This window comes from Zosterops lateralis, assembly GCF_965231275.1.
Source record: "Zosterops lateralis genome assembly, chromosome: 5".
Classification (NCBI taxonomy): domain Eukaryota; kingdom Metazoa; phylum Chordata; class Aves; order Passeriformes; family Zosteropidae; genus Zosterops; species Zosterops lateralis.
In genome coordinates this window covers 32,991,057-33,010,105 of record NC_139766.1, presented here as the reverse complement: position 1 = coordinate 33,010,105, position 19,049 = coordinate 32,991,057, and the positions used below count along the sequence as shown (strand labels likewise).

General features: G+C 38.2%; 1 protein-coding gene across 3 annotated transcripts in view; it reads left to right on the top strand.

Moving 5' to 3' along the window:
• Positions 1–6,304: 6,304 nt before the first annotated feature.
• TENM3 (teneurin transmembrane protein 3) overlaps positions 6,305–19,049 on the top strand; it is a gene marked incomplete at its 5' end in the record, with an annotated part of 114,659 nt that continues 101,914 nt past the window's right edge. For all 3 annotated transcript variants that reach the window (XM_083860883.1, XM_083860882.1, XM_083860881.1), the window contains one exon: positions 6,305–6,476. In XM_083860883.1, coding sequence (XP_083717009.1) covers positions 6,305–6,476 — 172 coding nt within the window. The remainder of the gene's footprint in view (positions 6,477–19,049) is intronic.

The window sequence follows — 19,049 nt, the reverse complement described above, 5'->3', positions numbered from 1 at the left end:
TGCATATTCTGATGTACTTTGATAAGTTCAGTACAATTTTGCCAGGCCTTATTCACAATTTCATATTCCATGAGTTCTGTAAAAGTCCTGTGTGACATTTAATATGGTGTTACATAGTTGCCATGTGATTCAGCACTCTATTGGCAGGGTTGCACTGTATGAAATCATTTAAAACAGAACTAAAATGCTGCCATAAAAGTTTTTTGAAATTATAAGGTAGGCTTTTTTACAACTTCCAAGTATTGCAAAGCGTTCTATATATATGATGTCCAAAATTAGAGAGAATATTCTTTAGCAAGGTGAAGCAATTTCAGCATAAGCTAAAAAATTCATGTATCTAATGTAAAAATTACATTAGGAATGTTAAAATTATGCAATAACTCTATTCAAATTGAGACCAGTCTGTTTATAAAGTTATGGGCAATATTCTTTTTTGCTTGGTGATAGTTTATTTATATAATATCTCAGATTCTGGTAATCTGGAGTCTAGGGCTTTCCAGATATGCTTACATAATATTGCATTCATTGATGCATGGTGTCCATTTTCTTCTAAACTGCAGTCAAAAGTTCTTGTCATAGATCTTTTTGTGAAGAAAGTTACTCTAAATCACATTTCTGTTGGCTGGACACCTAGCTATCTTATATCAGAAGTACTGGGGCTTCTGGTCCAAGAATACCGTCCTCGAATATTTTGATAGTCTATCTCCATTTCTGTAAAGAAGCAGTTTTCAGTTGACTTAATCTTTCTGCCAAACTCATGGATGGTTTTTATCACTTCTTCCCCCCTTCTATTTTCCTATTTACTGAATTTAGTAGAGAATTCTTCGGTTTTATTTTCCACAGAGGAAGTGGCAGCACAAAGAAAATCTGATTTACTGTGAGCCCTCTCCCGGCACCAGTGTGAGAAGGAAGAAACCATCTGCATGTCAGCCAGTGCACATCAGCACTTGGTGCTCAAAGAGTACTGAGTAAAATTTAAAACATGATTATTTTACTTTTATTCACACACTTCTGTTTTCTGAGCTGATACCTTTGAGGTTTTTTGGTGCTGTATTTCTGTCTTTTCTTATAAGGGCACAAGCTTAAGTAAAATGCCTACTGTTTGTGAAATAAGGGTACCTCCCAGCTGACTTTGCATCCAAAGATTAGTTTATGGTATAACTTTGTATTTTGTAGTTTAGATATTTTCTGTGCTGAATAATTCCCACTTAAAATGTTAAGATTAGCTGACTTTAATAGCAACATCTATTGAATAATTTGGCAGAAATATATATTGAATAAATGTAAAAGCAGAATATTATTTGCTTTAAAAGTTGAATTGAATTATTTAATAATACAGAAGTGGCTTGTCTTGTAAAATATTAGCATGATTCACTGGAGTTTTGTACTCCATAGCTTAATAAAATATTTAAAGTGCTGCTTATGTGAAGATCTAGCAAATGCATGTTATGTGATCAATTTTGAAGGGAAGATACACTATTGCAGATGCTATAAGTTCCCTATGAGATGAAATATTGTGTAATTTCCTGTAAGTCAGTGCCTGGTCAAGTAGTGCAAACAGTTTAGGCTTTAGAAATTAGCTGTTTGAGTTCCACAGTTTGAAAAGACAAAGTAGATAGATATATAGATAATTAAAATCATTTGTGGATGGATTATATTTCAAGAGCATAAGAATTTGAGCATTATCTGGAAGCCGCCTGGATTTGTTGTCAGATACCATATCCTTCTAAGAGTCTCATAGGAACAGTTTGGCATGGCTCAGTGAGGCAGACAAGATGTGCAAGTCTGATAGCATTACACTTTAAATACTTAGCACTCAGAGTTAATGTAGCAGGAGAGTCTCTGACAACTTTGTTAGTAACTCCACTCATTAGAAACAGAGAGATCCAAACAAATTTTCTTAACCCACATGAAGATGCCAGGCTGGCTTTTCTGTCATTATTTTTCCCTCAATGTTCAGCCAGACTGTGCAACCACTCTGGCATTGTATTCATCCAATTCAAAGTAAAGGAGAACAGCTTAAAGCGAGGAGCTGTGCCGTGTGCTGCCTAAGACAACACATTGCTGAATTCCCACAGCATGTCCTGCAGTCACTGGCTGATCATGCCATGGCCAGGTGCACTCTTCCCTGGGTAGAAAAGTGGCTGCGTGGCCAAGTCCAGAGAGTGGTGAGTGGAGTTACAGCCAGCTACTGGCCAGTCACAAGTGGTGTTCCCAACGGCTCAGTATTGGGACCAGCCCTGTTTAGTTTCACAGAATCACAGAACAAGTTTAGTTGGAAGAGGCCCACCAAAGTCATCGAGTTCAGCTCCCAGCCCTGCACAGGACCATCCCCAGGAGTCAAACCATGTGCCCAAAAGTGTTGTCCAAACACTTGCATGGACTCCGTCAGGTTTGGTGCTGTGACCTCTTCCCTGGGGAGCCTGTTCCAGTGTCCAAACACCTTCTGGGTGAAGAACCTTTTTCTAACATCCAAGCTAAACTTCCCCTGACACAGCATCAGGCCATTCCCTCTGGTCCTGTCCCTGGGCACCACAGAGGAGAGATCAGTGCCTGCCTTTCCTCTTCCCCTCATGAGGATGTTGAAGACCACAATGAAATTTCCCCTCAGCTTCCTCTTCTCCAGGCTGAACAGACCAAATGACCTCAGTTGCTCCTCATAAGCCTTCCCCTCAAAGCCCTTCACCCTCCTCATGGCCCTCCTTTGGACACTCTGTAATAGCTTTATACCCTTCTCATATTGTGGTGCCCAAAACTGCACACGATATTCAAGGTGAGGCCCCAGCCTTGCAGAGCAGGATAGTCACCTCTGTTGCCCAGCTGATGATGCTTTGTCTGTTATCAACAGTCTTTATCAATGATTTGTTAAGGAGGATACTGAGTGCACCATCCATGAGTTCACAGAGACACCAAGCTGGATGGGAGTGTTGGTCTGCTGGAGGGTAGAAGGTTCCACAGAGGGATCTGGACAGGCTGGATCAATGGGCCAAATCCTACTGTATAAGGTTAAATAAGGTCAAGTGCTGGGTCCTGCACTTCAGTCCCAAAAACCTCCTGCAGATGAGGGAAGAATGGCTGGAAAGCTGTCTTGCAGGAAAGCCCTGGAAGTGCTGGTTAACAGCAGCTGGACATGATCCAGCAGTGTGCCCAGGTGGCCAAGAGGGCCAGCAGCTTCCTGGCCTCTATCATGTATTCCTGTATTCCTGTATTCCATGTATTCCTCTATCATGTATTCCTGTGGCAGCAGGACCAGGAAAGGGTCTTCCTTCTGTACTCAGCACTGATGAGGCCACACCTCAAGTGCTGTGTCCAGTTCTGCCCCCCTGGTTCAGGAACGACATTGAGGTGCTGGAGCAGCTCCAGAGAAGGGCAACAAAGCTAGTGAAAGGTCTGGAGCACAAGCCTTATGAGGAGCTGCTGAGGGAGCTGGGGTTGTTTAGCCTGGAGAAGAGGAGGCTTGAAGGGGGCTCTTACCACTCTCTGTAACCACCTGAAAGGAGGTTATAGCCAGGTAGGGATTGCTCTCTTCTCAGAAGTAACAAGCCATAGGACAAAAAGAAATGGCTTCAAGTTGCACTTGGGGGGGCGTTAGGTTAGATGTTAGGAAAAACTTCTTCCTTGAAAGGGTTGTGAAGCATCAAAACAGTCTGCCTAGGGAAGTGGCTGAGTCACAATCCCTCCAGGTATTTAAAAAATGGGTTGATGTAGCATTTAGGGACGTGATTTAGTGGGGGACTTGGCATTGCTGAGTTAATGATTGGACTGAATGGTCTTAAGTGTCATTTCCAACTTCCATTTTTCTAAGATTCACATATAAAAATTACGATTTTCTTTCATTACCTAGATGTCTGAGGTGGGTTGTCAGAGTTATGACAGTTCACACCATTGCTGTCATCTCTTGAGTTTGTCTGTAGGATTAACTCCTCAAAGGCTTTGAGAATATGGATTAAAGTCTCTAGTAGTCTGTGGTCTCCCAAAACCAACATCAATTCTCACTTTCTCAGAGAAAATTAAAAAAAGGAAAATATCAGTGGCAGACTGTTTTATTCCAATGTTTTCTTAAAACTTAAAGTATATTGGAGTTCTAGTCAAGTGCTTGTATAATGCCAATTCCCATTTTTAGTCTGTTGAGTCTAACAGCAGGAGAAGGAGGATGTGAAAATTGCAGGCTGGTCAGGCAGCTTATTTTAACAGGAGGCTGATGTATAAGAGGAGTACGGTTGTATCTACTATATGGCTTTCCTTCTGTCCCCCAAAGCACTACACACTGCACATGGAAAGGGAAACAGCTTCCTTTGTGTTTAGTAGTTTTCTTGGGATCTGTTTGTGAAATATACCTGGACGTAGCATTTACCGTATGTAGCCAGGAATGAAAGAGCACTAAAGACCAAGTGGATAAGCCATTTATCAGGACTTCATGAATTTACATGAATCCGTGAATCTGTACAATCACAGTAATGCTGTCGTAAACATTTTTACATAGTGCTAGTTACTATTTTGGTGTTTGCTACATTGAAAATGTCACAACTTTTAATGAAGTACCTTCTTAGACAGGATTTAAGCTACCAGGGCTTTGTCTTTTGAGATTGTTTATTATACTATGAGCTCAGAAGCCCAAAAAATTTGGGATGTGCTGTTGTGCACCAGTAGATCTGGTGCATAACCTTCTGTTGCTGCTCCCATCAAGTTTAATATTGTTCAGAATGAAGTAACCTATGTAAAATATTTCATAGAATCATGTTTGTAATGCAAATATTTTCAAGTAGAGGGCCTATGCCAAGATGTTCTAATCCATCCATTAACCTCCCATAGCAAAATCACCTGTAAACATCAGATCTTATTTATCAACTGCTGGTATTTTTCTCAGGCTGCAGTGGGGCAAATTAATTTCTAGTGTCTCTACAGTATAAATTGGTCCATTACTATGCAAAAATCTGAGCATGTGTCCCAGAGAGTCAAATCCCATCAGCTGGGAAGTGCCACATGGTCTGTCTAGAAAGGCTTTTCCCCTGCACAGCTGGCTCAGCTGGTGCTGGATCCTCTGAGCCGGGCTGTGTAATTTGACAGGCAGGAGGCAAACACAGTGTGGGCATGCACTTGCCTTCGGCAGGACCAGGGTATCAGCAATTCATGAGTGTCTCTCAGCTATGACCAAACCCAAGCACCTTGCTTGTTCTATTTAGCTGTGCGTTGGTAAGTTCAAAGTCTCCACAGTATGCTTTCTTACCATTTTTAGATATAATGTATTCATTTTGCTGGGCTTAATTAGCAAAGGGTAATCCATATGCTACAGATTGGCCAATATAACAAATTGGTGGGAAACCTCTGGTGCAGAGACCTTTCTTCGAACAGGGTTTTGTTGTTCATAGAGTTGTACATGTGCATCTGGAGAAAAACTCCAGGTAGAATATGCCATGTTTAGAGGCTCTTTCAAAGTAATTATGATTGCATGGACTGAAATTAAAGGATTCTACCATACAGAAGCTCACAGTGTAATATTTCCTTTGGAGATTTTAATTGAAAAAACAAAGTGGTAACGCACAGTGTGTCTTAACCTTTGACTTTGCTTTTCATATCTGTTGCTGGTTTTTGGTCTTCTTAAACACTCAGTAAATATGTCTTTAGCGTACTTCTTCTAGGCTGTGACTAGCTGCTTGTATCCATAATCAGATCTTTTTATGGTAGGATTATGTGCAAATAGATGTGAATTAGTGAACTGAGTACTTAGGACACACTCCAAAAAAATTTTTAACTGACTATTTTTGGAAAAGTTGCCAAAAGTTTGTAACTGAGAGATTGCTGTTTTCCTTGTACTTAACCTAGGAAAGCTGTGATAAGTAGTGTGGGCTGCAGTCACATTGCTCATTATTGACTTTTTAATGGAGTTCCCTGTAGTCTGTTGCAGAAGCCAACACAAATAAACAGCAGCAGAAAGCCTGTCCCTACTTGTTGGATAAACTATGAGAGACTTTCTCCTTGGTACTCTGTATTTTGGGTAGTTCTGTTTCCTGTCTGGATACCAGAGTGTTATTAATGTTTGGGGGGCTTTGGTCTTTACTTAAAGGGAAAGCATCTTTTTATGTGTGAGCATCGTGACAAGTTAATGCTTCTGTGACCCTTTGCAGATTGGATTTGTTAGCTATTTGAAAATAGGCAACATCAAACAAAAGAGTTATGATTGCCTGTGCTCCAGCTTCATTTACTTTTATACTTTACCATATGCTCTTTCTTTCACAGGCATTTCCTATTCAAAACAGGAACAGGGACCACACCGCTGTTCAGTACTGCAACACCAGGGTACACAATGGCATCCGGCTCTGTTTATTCCCCTCCTACTCGGCCACTACCTAGGAACACTCTATCCAGAAGTGCTTTTAAATTCAAGAAGTCTTCGAAGTACTGTAGCTGGAAATGTACTGCACTCTGTGCTGTAGGGGTCTCAGTGCTGCTGGCAATACTGCTGTCCTACTTTATAGGTGAGTCCCATTTTTTATAATTGTCACTGTGAACAGTGGTGTCTGATGGATTATATGTGAACTGTGACATACTAACCTTTAACTAGCAAAGTCTTTGGTAACAGTAAAAGCCACAAGGATTTAATGAAAATTCACAATTGTTTAGAGAAATTAGAAAATCTGAATATTTTGCAAGCATTCTGTAGCTTGATGTTCAGCAAATTAACTTCAAAGAAGTATTTGAACTAGAATTAAATTATGTGGAGTCAAGTTCATATAAAAGTATGTGTAAAATATAGGCTGTAAAAATTCCATGATGTGAATATAACTTGCAGCATATCTTTGGAACTCTTTTCCTCTCATTTTGCTGATATATTGCAAATACAATCTTTAAGAATGCTAACTATCACTTATTTCATCATTGCATGCATGTATGTTTGTGTGTAGAGCTGGAGAAAAAGTCTAATACAAATGTTTGATAGTGAAATAGGGAAAATAATTGTCCAAAAGGACAATATGCAGTGAAGATGTAGGCTTCCTCTCTTATTGCTTGTTTATTTTAATTATTGTCACTTTTCTCTATTTGTTTGTTAAGTTCCATTTTCCAGATTTTATTTTAGAAGATTTCCTTCATTTCTTCATCTCCTTAATTATTTTCATAAATGTTCACTATAAATATTATATAATTTGAGTTTTAGGCATGTAATAGGAGCAGTGCTTGGCTATGAGAAAATGTCCTTAATAAGGGAACAGAACAGGATCATTTTGCACTCCTAACTTCCTTTGCATCTTTGTCCAGATTAGAGATTTTTTCATCTCTGAGCCCATAAATGGTCTTCAAAGACTTTCTTTTAACTGACTTGTTAATTAGAAGTTTAGGTCACCACAGTTACAGAAATGTCATAGTCGGGTTTTTGTTATTGGTTGCACATAAGTTTAGAGCCTTGAAGAATGGAGGAAAGAATACAGAAAGAAGAGAGTCAATCTCTCTTTCCTTCCCTCTTTTTAAAATCAGGGTTAATTTATAATAGAGCCTAGAGGGCCTTAAGATCCTTAAATCTTCATTGTCGTTGTTCAAACAGTCTTGTTGCAATTCAGTGCAAGAGACAGCATAAGCTCTGTAGAGCCTTTGAAGTAGTTCTTACTGAGTTGAAACTCCTGTGAGCAATGCAAGAAACTGGGTTGCTGAGTAGCTGGAGAAATTCCCCTCTGACCCAGCAAAGCTGAGCCCTCTGAGCACCCTTTCCACCTCAGCTGCCAGCCCCAAAGAGCAAAAGACATCTGTGCAAATGTTGGCCTTGCCACTGCTCTTCAGCTTCCTTCAATCATTGGATTTGTGGTTATTTTGTGTCAATGTGCAAGGAGTTGAAAGTATGGTTTAGAGTTATGACACGAAATCTTTTTTTAAGTGGGATTGAAATAATCCCACTTATAAAACACATTAATTGTGCTTAGTCTCTGTAATTTTGCCTCATAAATCATCAGAAGTAAACATCTGCTACTAAATAAATGTGTAAATATCAAGGAAGAATTCAGCATGAAGTATCCCTGTCAGAAGCCAGGAGAAACAGCCATACATATAGTAAAACACTGGAGACCTGATTGTGAGCTAAGCTCTACACTTTGCTAGCCCCAAAGAGCCAGATTACTTATGAATCTGAGGGGCACAGGAAGATGGCTGTACCAGATTATTTCTCCCACAGGCACATTAAGAAATATAAGCATGTCTAATGCGCCTCTATTCCTGTATTCGGGAAAAAGAACTGAGCTTTCCAGTGAGCAAGAGCTGAAAGCTCCACACATCATTTATTCACATACCCTGTAAAAAAAAAAATAGCTGCACAAGATTTCATTTCATGGGTGCACGCCAGCTCACATCCTAGCTGAAATAAACAATGCACAGCAGCCTTCCTCTGCCCACAGTCAATAGGGAGCTCAATGCCTACTGGTGATATTACACATATTTCAGCTAACTCAGCACTCTAAATGTAAAATTCAGCACTCAGAGATGCTCTCTAGAGGACTTTGTGTCCATAAAATCATGAATGGATTACACTCATTCATATATGTGGTTTTCCCATCTCTGCAGATGTAGTATCAGAAATATCCCCTATTTAATAGGCCATCCAAGTATAAATCAGTAGAAATCATTAATGTAAGATGGAAGCACTCCTTCATCTTAGTTAACTATTTCATAGAATGGCTTGGGTTGGAACAGATAATTTAGTTCCAAACCCCCTGCCATGGACAGGGACACCATGTGCTAGACCAGGTTGCTCAAAGCACCATGCAACCTGACCTTGAATACATCCAGGGATGGGGCATAGACAACTTCTCTAGACAACCTGTTCCATGGTCTGACCACTTCGCAGCAAAGAATTCCTTCCTAATATCGAATCTAAACCAGTCCTATTTCAGTTAAAGCCATTCCCCTTTCTCCTGTTTTTCTGAGAAGTCCCTCTCCAAGTCTCTTTCAGGTCCCCTTTAGGTAATAGAAGGCTGCTGTAAGGTCTCCCCAGAGCCTTCTCCGGAATGAACAGTCCCAACTTTTAGCCTGTCTTCAGAGGAGACATGTTTCATAACATAGGTGTGAAAGGGAAATAACTGGGTAGGAAATTGGTCATAGCATAAAAAGAAGGGAATGATTGCAGTATTGTGTGACCTCTAGCACCCTGTGGCATGTCTCCAGTACAGTGGTCTGGCATCTCTGCTGGAATTTACAGCAGCTGAGGTGACATGCCATATTAGTATAGCCAGTTGGAGACATGTTCTGAACTTCACAGAAATATGTTGCCACAAGTGTGAAAATGCTACCCACCTTGTAGCATTTCCATGAAAGAAGGAATTCAGTATGAACTATCACTGTCAAGAGCTGGGAAATCACCAGTTTTGCAGCATGATTGCACCAAATATGCCAGTACGTGTTGATCAGGTGTGGCTGATGTCCCTTGTGTGACTGTGGCAGCTGCAGACTGAAGGACTAATAGCCTGCTGCTCCAGTGAGTGGTGGTGTAACCCAGCCCTTCTCAGAACTGCAGAGAGATGAACATGTCATGCCCAGGCTTATTTTAGTTACAGTGAGTATGGGGTAGAGAAAGTTACTTGAGATCTTGCTGCCTCTGCTCAGGCGACATAAGGCAGAAGAGACAGTTTGCTAGACTTCATGTCTGCCTTTGCAGAAGTGCTCAGTCAATTACTGCTCCGTCAATTAGCCCAGCCAGAGGAAGGAGCTGCATCAAGAGTCTGGTATGTCTTGCACTTCTTCCATCACTCTGACAGGAAAGACTCCTATGTTTACAAAGTCTGCAGAGATGAGGTGAGAGCAGAGTGTGTCAGCATGGGTAGAGACCAGAGCAAACACTACACTCTAAAGCCACTTCATGCAGTCTTGGGGATCATAAGGAAATGTTATTTCAGTCCAAAGGAGAGCTTTCCCATGCATTCTTACATTTCTAGCCTTCGTAGTCTCTCTGAACCATTCTGCAATGTACAAAATATTTAAGCTTACTATTCCTGTCACTTAGACAATTAATTAATTAATTTTTAGAGAAAATAGAAGGGAGTTGTGGAAAATGTTGGTCATTTGGCATAGAGGCTTCATCTACTGTTAAATGGTTGAGAAAGAAGTAAGGCAACAGAAACATGAAAGTGCTGAACCAAAAGATATTGTAGCAACACAGAGAAGACAGGAATTAAAAATAGCTCTAGTTTAAAGTAAAGGATTCAAGGAAAAGCTCCTTGAAATAATGGATTACAAAATGGGGAGTAAAGAATTTAAACTTTAGGGATCAAGTTAACACTGGAATTTCTTTAGGCTGCTCATTTGCTTAACTTCCGTCTGTAATCACATTTGCAACCAAGGAAAAAAGCAACCTTCTTTTTCCAACATGAAAAATTTAGAATCTTTTCCCCCGTTTGGAAGACTAGGAAGAGCAGTACTAAATATAAACCATTAAAGAGTAAGAAGAATGAAGTTTTCTTTCTTTGGCCTCTTTCCATATAGACATTAACAATTTTAACCATCTTGGTACAGAGGGTCCATGTGAAAGCCAGAAACGGAGTTCAGTTTTACAGTGTGGAAACAACACAGAACTTAGTCCTTTGTTTCTCCATAGCTTACTGCCTCCTTCAGCATTCATCACTTGCAGCGAATGAATGAATGAATAAAAGGAAAGTTCTGAAAGAAAGCTCTGAAGAGCACCTGCTAGGTTAAAAATGAACACCAAGTCAAAGTTTCATATGTAACCACCATCCTTCAATTCCACATTTTAGGATCTTCCTTTTCCACTTGGGTTTTACTACGGGAAGGAGCTTGTTGTTCTTAGACATGATTTTTTTCCTAAAAGAAAAATCCACTGTGTAATTATAGAGAACTAACCAGTCAGGAGTTGTTTCCAATATGTTGTTGCATATCACAGACTCTGACCAGCTGTATTAACAAACTGATTTGTACTGTACTAATTATTTCTGCTGTAGTGTGGATTCAGCAATTAATGGATGAAATTAATGAGAATTTTGGGACCTCAGAGCCCCTCTTTCTTCCCCAGGAGTTGCTCTAGCAATTGATTTTCCATTGCTAATGGCACTGTCTTAACATTCACTAAATGAATACAAGAAATTACTGCCATTTTCAGTACATGGAAATGAAGCAGTGTTTCAGTACATGGAACTGAAGAGAGGAGCAGTTCAGTTCCTCGGTTATCGCTGGAACTGCACGATACCAGATTCAGTCAGCTACGTGTGAAGGGTTGTACTCTGAAAAATTGCATGTGTCTGTCATGAATTTTGTCTTAGGTCTGCTAAATAAGTTTCCATGAACATAAAACATCATTTGAATGCACAGCAGTCAGGCCTTTCCTGTCCTGACTGCTTCACAACAGCCTGTCATACTTTCAAGTCATTGAGTATTTTATTTTACACTTTGTATAACTTGGGATTGATCATTTTGTTAGCCTTACCTCAGCAGTCAGTGGTCAGAACACGAATATACACCAGCCAGCTATTTGTTGTGATAAAGCAAGTATTTACATGTCAGTGATAACAGAAGGATATCTCTTCTGTAATAAGAAAAACAAAAAAAGGAATAAAGGAATTTTGTTTCATTTAAAAGGCCATATTTTTATTTTTGTCACTATTGCCTTTATAATTTTTTTATCACCACTTTCTTTATCTATCAGTACTTTTTTACTACTTAAATAAATCCATTTTGGGCAGAAAAGAAAGCTAACATTTAGACTTAACAGATTAAATATCTTCTGGGAAAACATGTATGTGAGAATCGGTGGTACTTCATTCCATGAGAAACAATAGAAAAACTTGGGTTCTGCTATGACACAGATGACTATGCAATCATAATGCAAATTTCAAATGAAATGTGAATGGAGAAGATACCAGGCTAGGAAGTAGGTTTGTTAATTACAGATAATTCATATTTTCTACTCTATAAAAATAGCTACACTGTGCTTATTCTGCAGTTATTATAACAAGCAGGAATGCTTTTTGTCTATCTAAAAATGTTAGTGTTTTATCATCATCCCAAAATATTAAAAATAAGCTGAACATTAGGTGCTGGTATATTTCTAATAATGGACAACTGTCTTCAGAGTTATCGCAAAAACTTCTTGAGAATAAGAATAGACCAACTTAAGAGGTTTTAAGGTAGAAAGAGAAGAAGACTAAAGTGTCTAGGAAAAATAGCAAGTTTCATTATTAGAGGAGACTGACACATCAGAAGAATGCAAAGTGTGAAAGATAGTGTGTAACTCTGAGATGAGTTTTGAGTAGTTATTAAAAATTATTAAATTGTCTGTTTCTGTAGGCTGAGGCTAACTTCCTATGTATTCAGTGCTATTTCTGAGTTTGTTAGCTGTGGTTCTCCCACAGGATTTGGTGTGACAGCTGCTGGCATTCACATCTCTTCCCAGATTGTGGAAGACCACCTGCCCTTCCTGTTGGGTTCAGTGGCAGAAGTCATAGTAGGGCAGAACCACTCTCCCCCAAAACTAGACATGACAATTATAGAACTGAATTTCATGCTGAAGCAATGACTAAATATATCTAAGAATCTATTAAATATACCTAAGAATCTATTTTACTTTATCAGTAAAGAACAATATAATATTTCTTTTTGATTGCAATGCCAAGTTAACGTTATTCTGCTGTTTGTAAAGCTCAGTTACTGCCAGGAATAAGGAAAACAACTTAATTAAGGATGCCATTTAAATGGAATTTTTATTACAATACCCAGCATAGGTATTGTAATTAACAGGCATGAGGGAAAATATGGTTTAATTGCCATTAATCACCTTACCTTTCATTATGTGTTTATAGAAACTGTTTTTCTTTTTGACATACATTTAATTTTGAGCATTGTAATACTATCGTCACTGAGAGTTTCATCAAGAACTTTTGGCTTTCTTCATTCTCTTCCCATTTCTGTCTGCTTCACTCAGGTTTGCTGGGACCTTAGCTATGTCTGGATTCATTGAGGTGTGTGGGTTGGAAATATGTTCCCTGTCTATGGATATGTGGCAGATTTTTTACAGTTAGCTAGGTTTATGCTCTGAGCCCATTTGTTTTTCCAACAAAATAAGGCAATGAGGCAAACTAATATATTTATAGATCTGATTTAAAAAAAAAAAAAAAAAAGCTTTCCTTTTGATCTGTTGTCATCATTTGAAGAAATTGCTCAGAGATTTTACAGTTTACCAAATCTACCTTTTACAATGTATTCAAACTACCACGCAAAAATCTACATAAATCTTCTCTTATGTAAACCTTTCTGAGAAAGCGTGCCAGCTATCTAAGCACAGCTCCTTGGCATTGTCTGATCACACCACACACTTGGCAGAACCACACTAATGTTCATGTGTTCTTGCTCACTGTGTGCCTATATCTGGATTTGTGAAGACAGCCAGTGTCTCCAGCACTGCTGAAAGTACATCAGTTCTTGAAAAGTGTAGACTCACTACTCATTTTAACAATCCGTGGGGCTTTTAAGGAAGGTTTTGTGTGTCTAGTACATTTGGAGGCAGCAGCAATGTTCCTTGTCTTTTTTTTTTAATTAAAGCTTGGTGGGATTTGGAAGTGGCTGCCTCCCAAATGAAGATGCTGTGGATTAGGTGCATAGTGATGTGTCTCTTCTGTCCAGAAGGAATGTTTCCAGATCTTTCTTAGCTGCAAGTGTCAAAGGGAGCCAGAATCTGGCTGCCTCTGATGGCAGTGCCACATGTAGGGCTCTGCCTTCCCACCATGTGTGGCTCTGCTCTGCACCCGGCAAAATCTTCCTGCCTGTTGTTTTAGACATCAGTGCCACATGTTGCTCTCTCCTGCAGAAGAGCAGGTGTGTGTCCTGACTAGAATGCAGAGGCCAAAGGGTGTGTAGTCGCTTCAACTGGGCCTTCAGTGTATGGTCAGATACCCGGTGGATGTAGTAGAGCACAGTTATTTAGCAGCTAGAAGATCACATCCTGAAATTTCTGACGGATTTTAACTCCTGAATGGACCTTAGAAGTCCTTGAAGTCTGAAGTACTAACATGCTAGTTCTATTTAAGTACTTAAAAATCTTTAAAAATGTAATCATAAAAGCCAGATAATTGGTAAATGCCTAACTACTATTTGTTCAGGCAACTCTTTTCACTCATTCCTGATGTGCCTGGTAAACGGCAGTATTCAAATACAAATGTGACTTTCCACACTAGTTTTTTGCTTCAAAATTAGGCTTAATATTATAGCTAGTACTTCCATGACTTTGTGCATTACAGAGGTTTTTAGCTCTGTCTAACATGTGATCAAATTATTTTCCTTGGTATCCCAAAGCTAGGAATTTTAGATATCTGTATGAGTTTCATATAATATTTGCAGCATTCGTGATGAGCTAATTTGGCATCCTTAGAGTGGAAATATTTTGTAAATAATAATGTAATTTCTTATGTTCACCACATTCTTTTTTTCAAGACTGGGAGACAGAGATAGAATGATTAGCCCAAAAATGAAGTTGTTGTGCTTTACCACCTAATTGGGCTGAAAGTGTTTTTAGCATCTTTTTTGAAATAGTACAAAATCTAAACATGTTTAACATCTTCGTCTTGAAGCATAAACGTGAAATATACTTTCTTGTCTCTTGCAAGAATACTGTTGTGGATAATGCCTTTGGCTGATGTTTTTAAAGCAAAGATCTAGTTCCTGTGTTCCAGATTAAGTGCAAAGCATAATATTACTGGCTCAGGAGTGCAGGGAATTCATAGTTTATTGGTGTTGTGGATGTCACTTGCTATTATTGTTAGTGGCACTGAGAATAAAACGTTCATTGAGAAAGATAATCCTCACACGAAAGGATGTAGGAACATGTAATTGACAATCAGGAGGTTAAAAGAGACTTGACAAGATTTCAAGGGATTAAAAACGTTAATCTGTCAAGGCACACCTCTGCTCCAAAGGCTTGTATTCTAATTAAGATTTACCACAAAGCTTTTTGGCAAATAGTCCTGTCACCCTAGCACTTTTGCCCAGTGGAGGAAATTGAAACTCAGTAATTCTGGCAATATAAGAGGTGTAGTAATAATCTGCAAGATGACATGGTTATGTCATTGCCCATAAATCTCACACGTCATATTGTGAAGCAGTATGATGTTTTTTTCAAAATCTGGATGCTGCTTTTAGGAAAACTGAAGTCTCTTGCAAGAAAGTTTTGTGGAATGTGTGTCATTCTGCGCTCTTCCTTTAGTCTTCTGACAGACTCCCAAATATTAGCAATTTTTCAGACTAATGAGATATTCAGTTAAAATGCTCTGGTTTTTGATAAAGAGCAAGCTTAGAGTAGTTTAAGAGGTGTTCTTTGTATTTTATCAATCCAGGTAAACGTGTAGTGTATTTTAGTAATAGGCCAATGTGTGTAACGCTTCAAATGAATGCTTTTGTTTAATGAATGATTTTGCAAAGCAGCTATTTGCGTGGGTGATTACTTGGGAGTTGTTGTGGATTTAGGATTAATCTTCTCTTCTTTGCTGGTAATTTCAATTAATTTCTAACTCAGGCCTGTGAAGAAAGTAGCCAGCTCTTAGACATGTGCTGTCTGCTGTGATATTTGAGTTACAATACATATATTAAAGCTGGTAGTTTTGTGTAGAAAATCCATCTTTTCTGTAAACTGAAATCTTTTCTTGGTTTTTTTCTGTGAAAAGAACTGCTTGTTCTCTTTTTGAATGCTTTTTAAAAAATTAATGCTGTTAAAAATGTCTGACTTAGATGAGATTTTCGTAAACCTCTCTATAAACAAACACTATAAAATGAAAAGGTCAAGTACATGTGTCCAACCTTGCTTTAAGCAATACCATTTGAAATTATATTTATGGCTGAGATCACAAGAATACATGGGTTTTATATGGATGTAATTAGTCCACTGCAGGGATTAATTATGGATGAAAGATAGATGTACTCTGAAGTAGACAGGAAATTGATGCCATTTCAGACAACCCCATTCACAAAAAAAACACACCAAGTCCACTGTCTCTTGGGAATTGACACCTATAGCAGCATTTGCAGTTTTATAATCCAGGAAAAAGAAATGTGCTGCATCTGTTTAGATGGTGTGGACATTTGCATTTCAAAAGCTTGGTTTTGCTCAGTAATAATACTGATAAAACCAGAGTGGTTTTGACAAGATTTGATCAAATCGGGTCACACAAATGCATCTCTTTTACTAGTTCTGTAGAAGCAGTAATGTGGGGGGGGGAGGTACAAAAATGAGTATCAGCCATTTGGAAAATTAGCTAGTTCCAGAAACCTCTAAGTATAGAAATAGGTATGTGATTTAAAAATACTTCCAAGTTACCCTTATAGTGGTACAGGAAGAGTAGTATTTTTATTTCAATAATACTCATTGAAAACTAAAACAACATCCAGCTGCATAGAGTTAATCTACGCCTAATGACTGATTTCCTGAGGTGTAACACAGTAACTGGCTACAGTAAATTTATCTTCACTTGCGGAAGCTCCAAGCTTATCTCATGTTTTACATTCTCCTTCATCTTCGAAATGCCAAGTCTCACACCCCTTTTTATGGAGGCATTTTTGCTGGACAGTGGGTCCTCATTTGACTCACTCCAAATCTTTGCACATTGCTAAGGAAAACTTATTTATGTTTTCAATTTCCCAGGGGTTTTTTTTATTTCTACAGCTACTTCTTTCCTGCCTCCTATTAGTACTCTCAGGCAGAAGTAATGAAATGGAGGTATCCGCATTTGAAAGAGAGATGCAATCCTTACTGTTATTTCAATTCAGCTGTAGCCAAAAGTAGAGGACAAATTTAAAACACATCCTTATTACTGATCCAATGTCTTTTCAATTATTAAAAGGAGTAGTTGGTTTTCTCTATCAATTTTATAAGTGATCATTACTTTCAAGCTAAGACTGGCTATTCTTAAGATCACCTGTAAGATTTTACTGTGCAGTGTTGTGGCTGATTTAACTTTAAAGGGGAAAAAAAAAATCAATGTGAAACTGTAATCCTAACTTGTTTTTTCCAAGGCTTAGATAACTGATGAAAAATATAAAGTGGTTTACAAAGTGACTTGCAAAAAATTTACTAGCTTTACAAACAATTAATGGTAAGTTTGTCTTTATGTCACAGTTTCCTTCCATAAACCATATACAGTAAATTATTGTTTCTTTCATAGTATTTTTCCTGTACCTACAGTATAACTTTGCTTACAGGAATAGTTTCATAAGAAACAAATTTCCCTTTAGTGGAGGAACATGGTATGTTATTCCACTGCCCATAAAAAATATTAATGATGATATAATAAAGGATGCCAGTCCCTAGAGTGGTGGTGATATTTCAATAAGAGGATGACTGCAGTCACTGAGCTGTTGGAAACCTTGGGGTTTTGAGCCATGAGGTTATTTGCTTATGCAGGTAGCTAATGGCTTACAAGTTTACACTGGAGATGTTGAGGTAAGGTAGAGTTGTATAAAAAGGCCCCCTTGAAGATGAGCTCAGCATGTCGATTCTGTTTTTTAATACGGATTCAAGTGGAAATTCTGTGGGCTCACAAGTTGATCTGCATGTAGTGATTGGCTTATGTATCTACATAATTGCAAGGTTCAGGTAGGTAAGTGCTAATAACCATGGAGAGGTCTAAATCACCATGAAGAAGTTTTGTAAAGAGGTTATAGGTTATTTTCTTTTGGCCTCAATCATGTACCTTTGATCTACAAGTGGACTGCTGTAATTGTGATCTCCTGAAGCCTAAAAAACAGCAGAGGATTAGAAAACCTATATATTGACTTGCACGTTCAATCAACTTGCATATGATCTCAGCAGGAAATTCAAAACAAAAGCTAATTTATGGAAAAATACGGAGTTCTAATCACAGTTTAGCTCCGTGGGGTTCCAAATAACATACTACAGTCTCTACATGCAGATGCTTTCATCTTACGTTTCAGATTTGGTGACGTTCCAAAAGTTCTTATCAAGCCTTATTATCATCTTTTATTAAAGCTTATTACATTTATCCTTATTGCATGTTTGCTGTAATGTTCTGTCATTCTTAATTTGGAATAAAAAAAAGCTTTGATCTTTTTTAGCCAGTCATGAGATGGAAATATGCAACACAAGTGTTTCACTGTATAGTAAAAACTCGCAGCTCGGTGTGTCCTTTGAACATTGCATTAATTGGCCCGTTGTTTGTTTTTTTTTCCTTTGGTTCATAAATCTTTTCCTCAGACTGCACTTCTCTGTGCCCTCAACATGCAAATAGGCTATGCATGATCATATAGTGCCACTTAATTATATCCTTCAAGAGATTTGTGGTGATTTGGTTTGGGTTTGGGATGGTTGATTTCACTGTAATAAATAAGGCTTTTGAATGATAAAAAATGGTTGGATCACTTCATCAATGCTCTTACCTAAGAAAGGTGTTTCAAATTAATTTTGAGACATTACATTGTCATTGCTCTTCTTAACACTGTGATCTAAAGGACAAGGCAGGACTTATGTTGGAGTTGTGAAAAAAAAAACTAAAATAAATAAAACACATATGAGCCTCAGATTTTTCTAGAAAGTAAGTTTAAGGAAGAAAAGGGAAGAGTTATAGAATGAGAAGCAATAAAATATAGACATCCCTGAAGGAATACAGAAAAGTTATTAGCCTGTAGTTTTAACCTGGTCTTGACATGTGTAAATCAAGGAAATTTTCTTCTCCTCCACAATATTTAAAATCATTTATTATGACTTTATTAGCTAGAAACCCAAAATTTACAGGATTTTTTCCTGCCTTTGTATGAACAAAACAACCCTTGCCTCAAAAGTGTCCATGATCCAATATGCCCTTCCCCATCATTTCTGTACTTGTAATAATTGTTCACCATCTTTTTAGACTGAACAACATTAGCTGGGGAAAAAGAAAAACATGAGGAGAATGCCCAGGACAATGCTAAAGACTATTTTGGTATAGTGGAGACTATTATAAAATGGAGTAGGTTTGCTGCTCGTCTCATTTAAATGAGAGGCTACTGAAAAATTTTCTTTGTTTCTGTTTTAAGAAATCTGGATTCTCCCTTAAGCTTTGAATGTGCCTTGTATAATGCAGTTG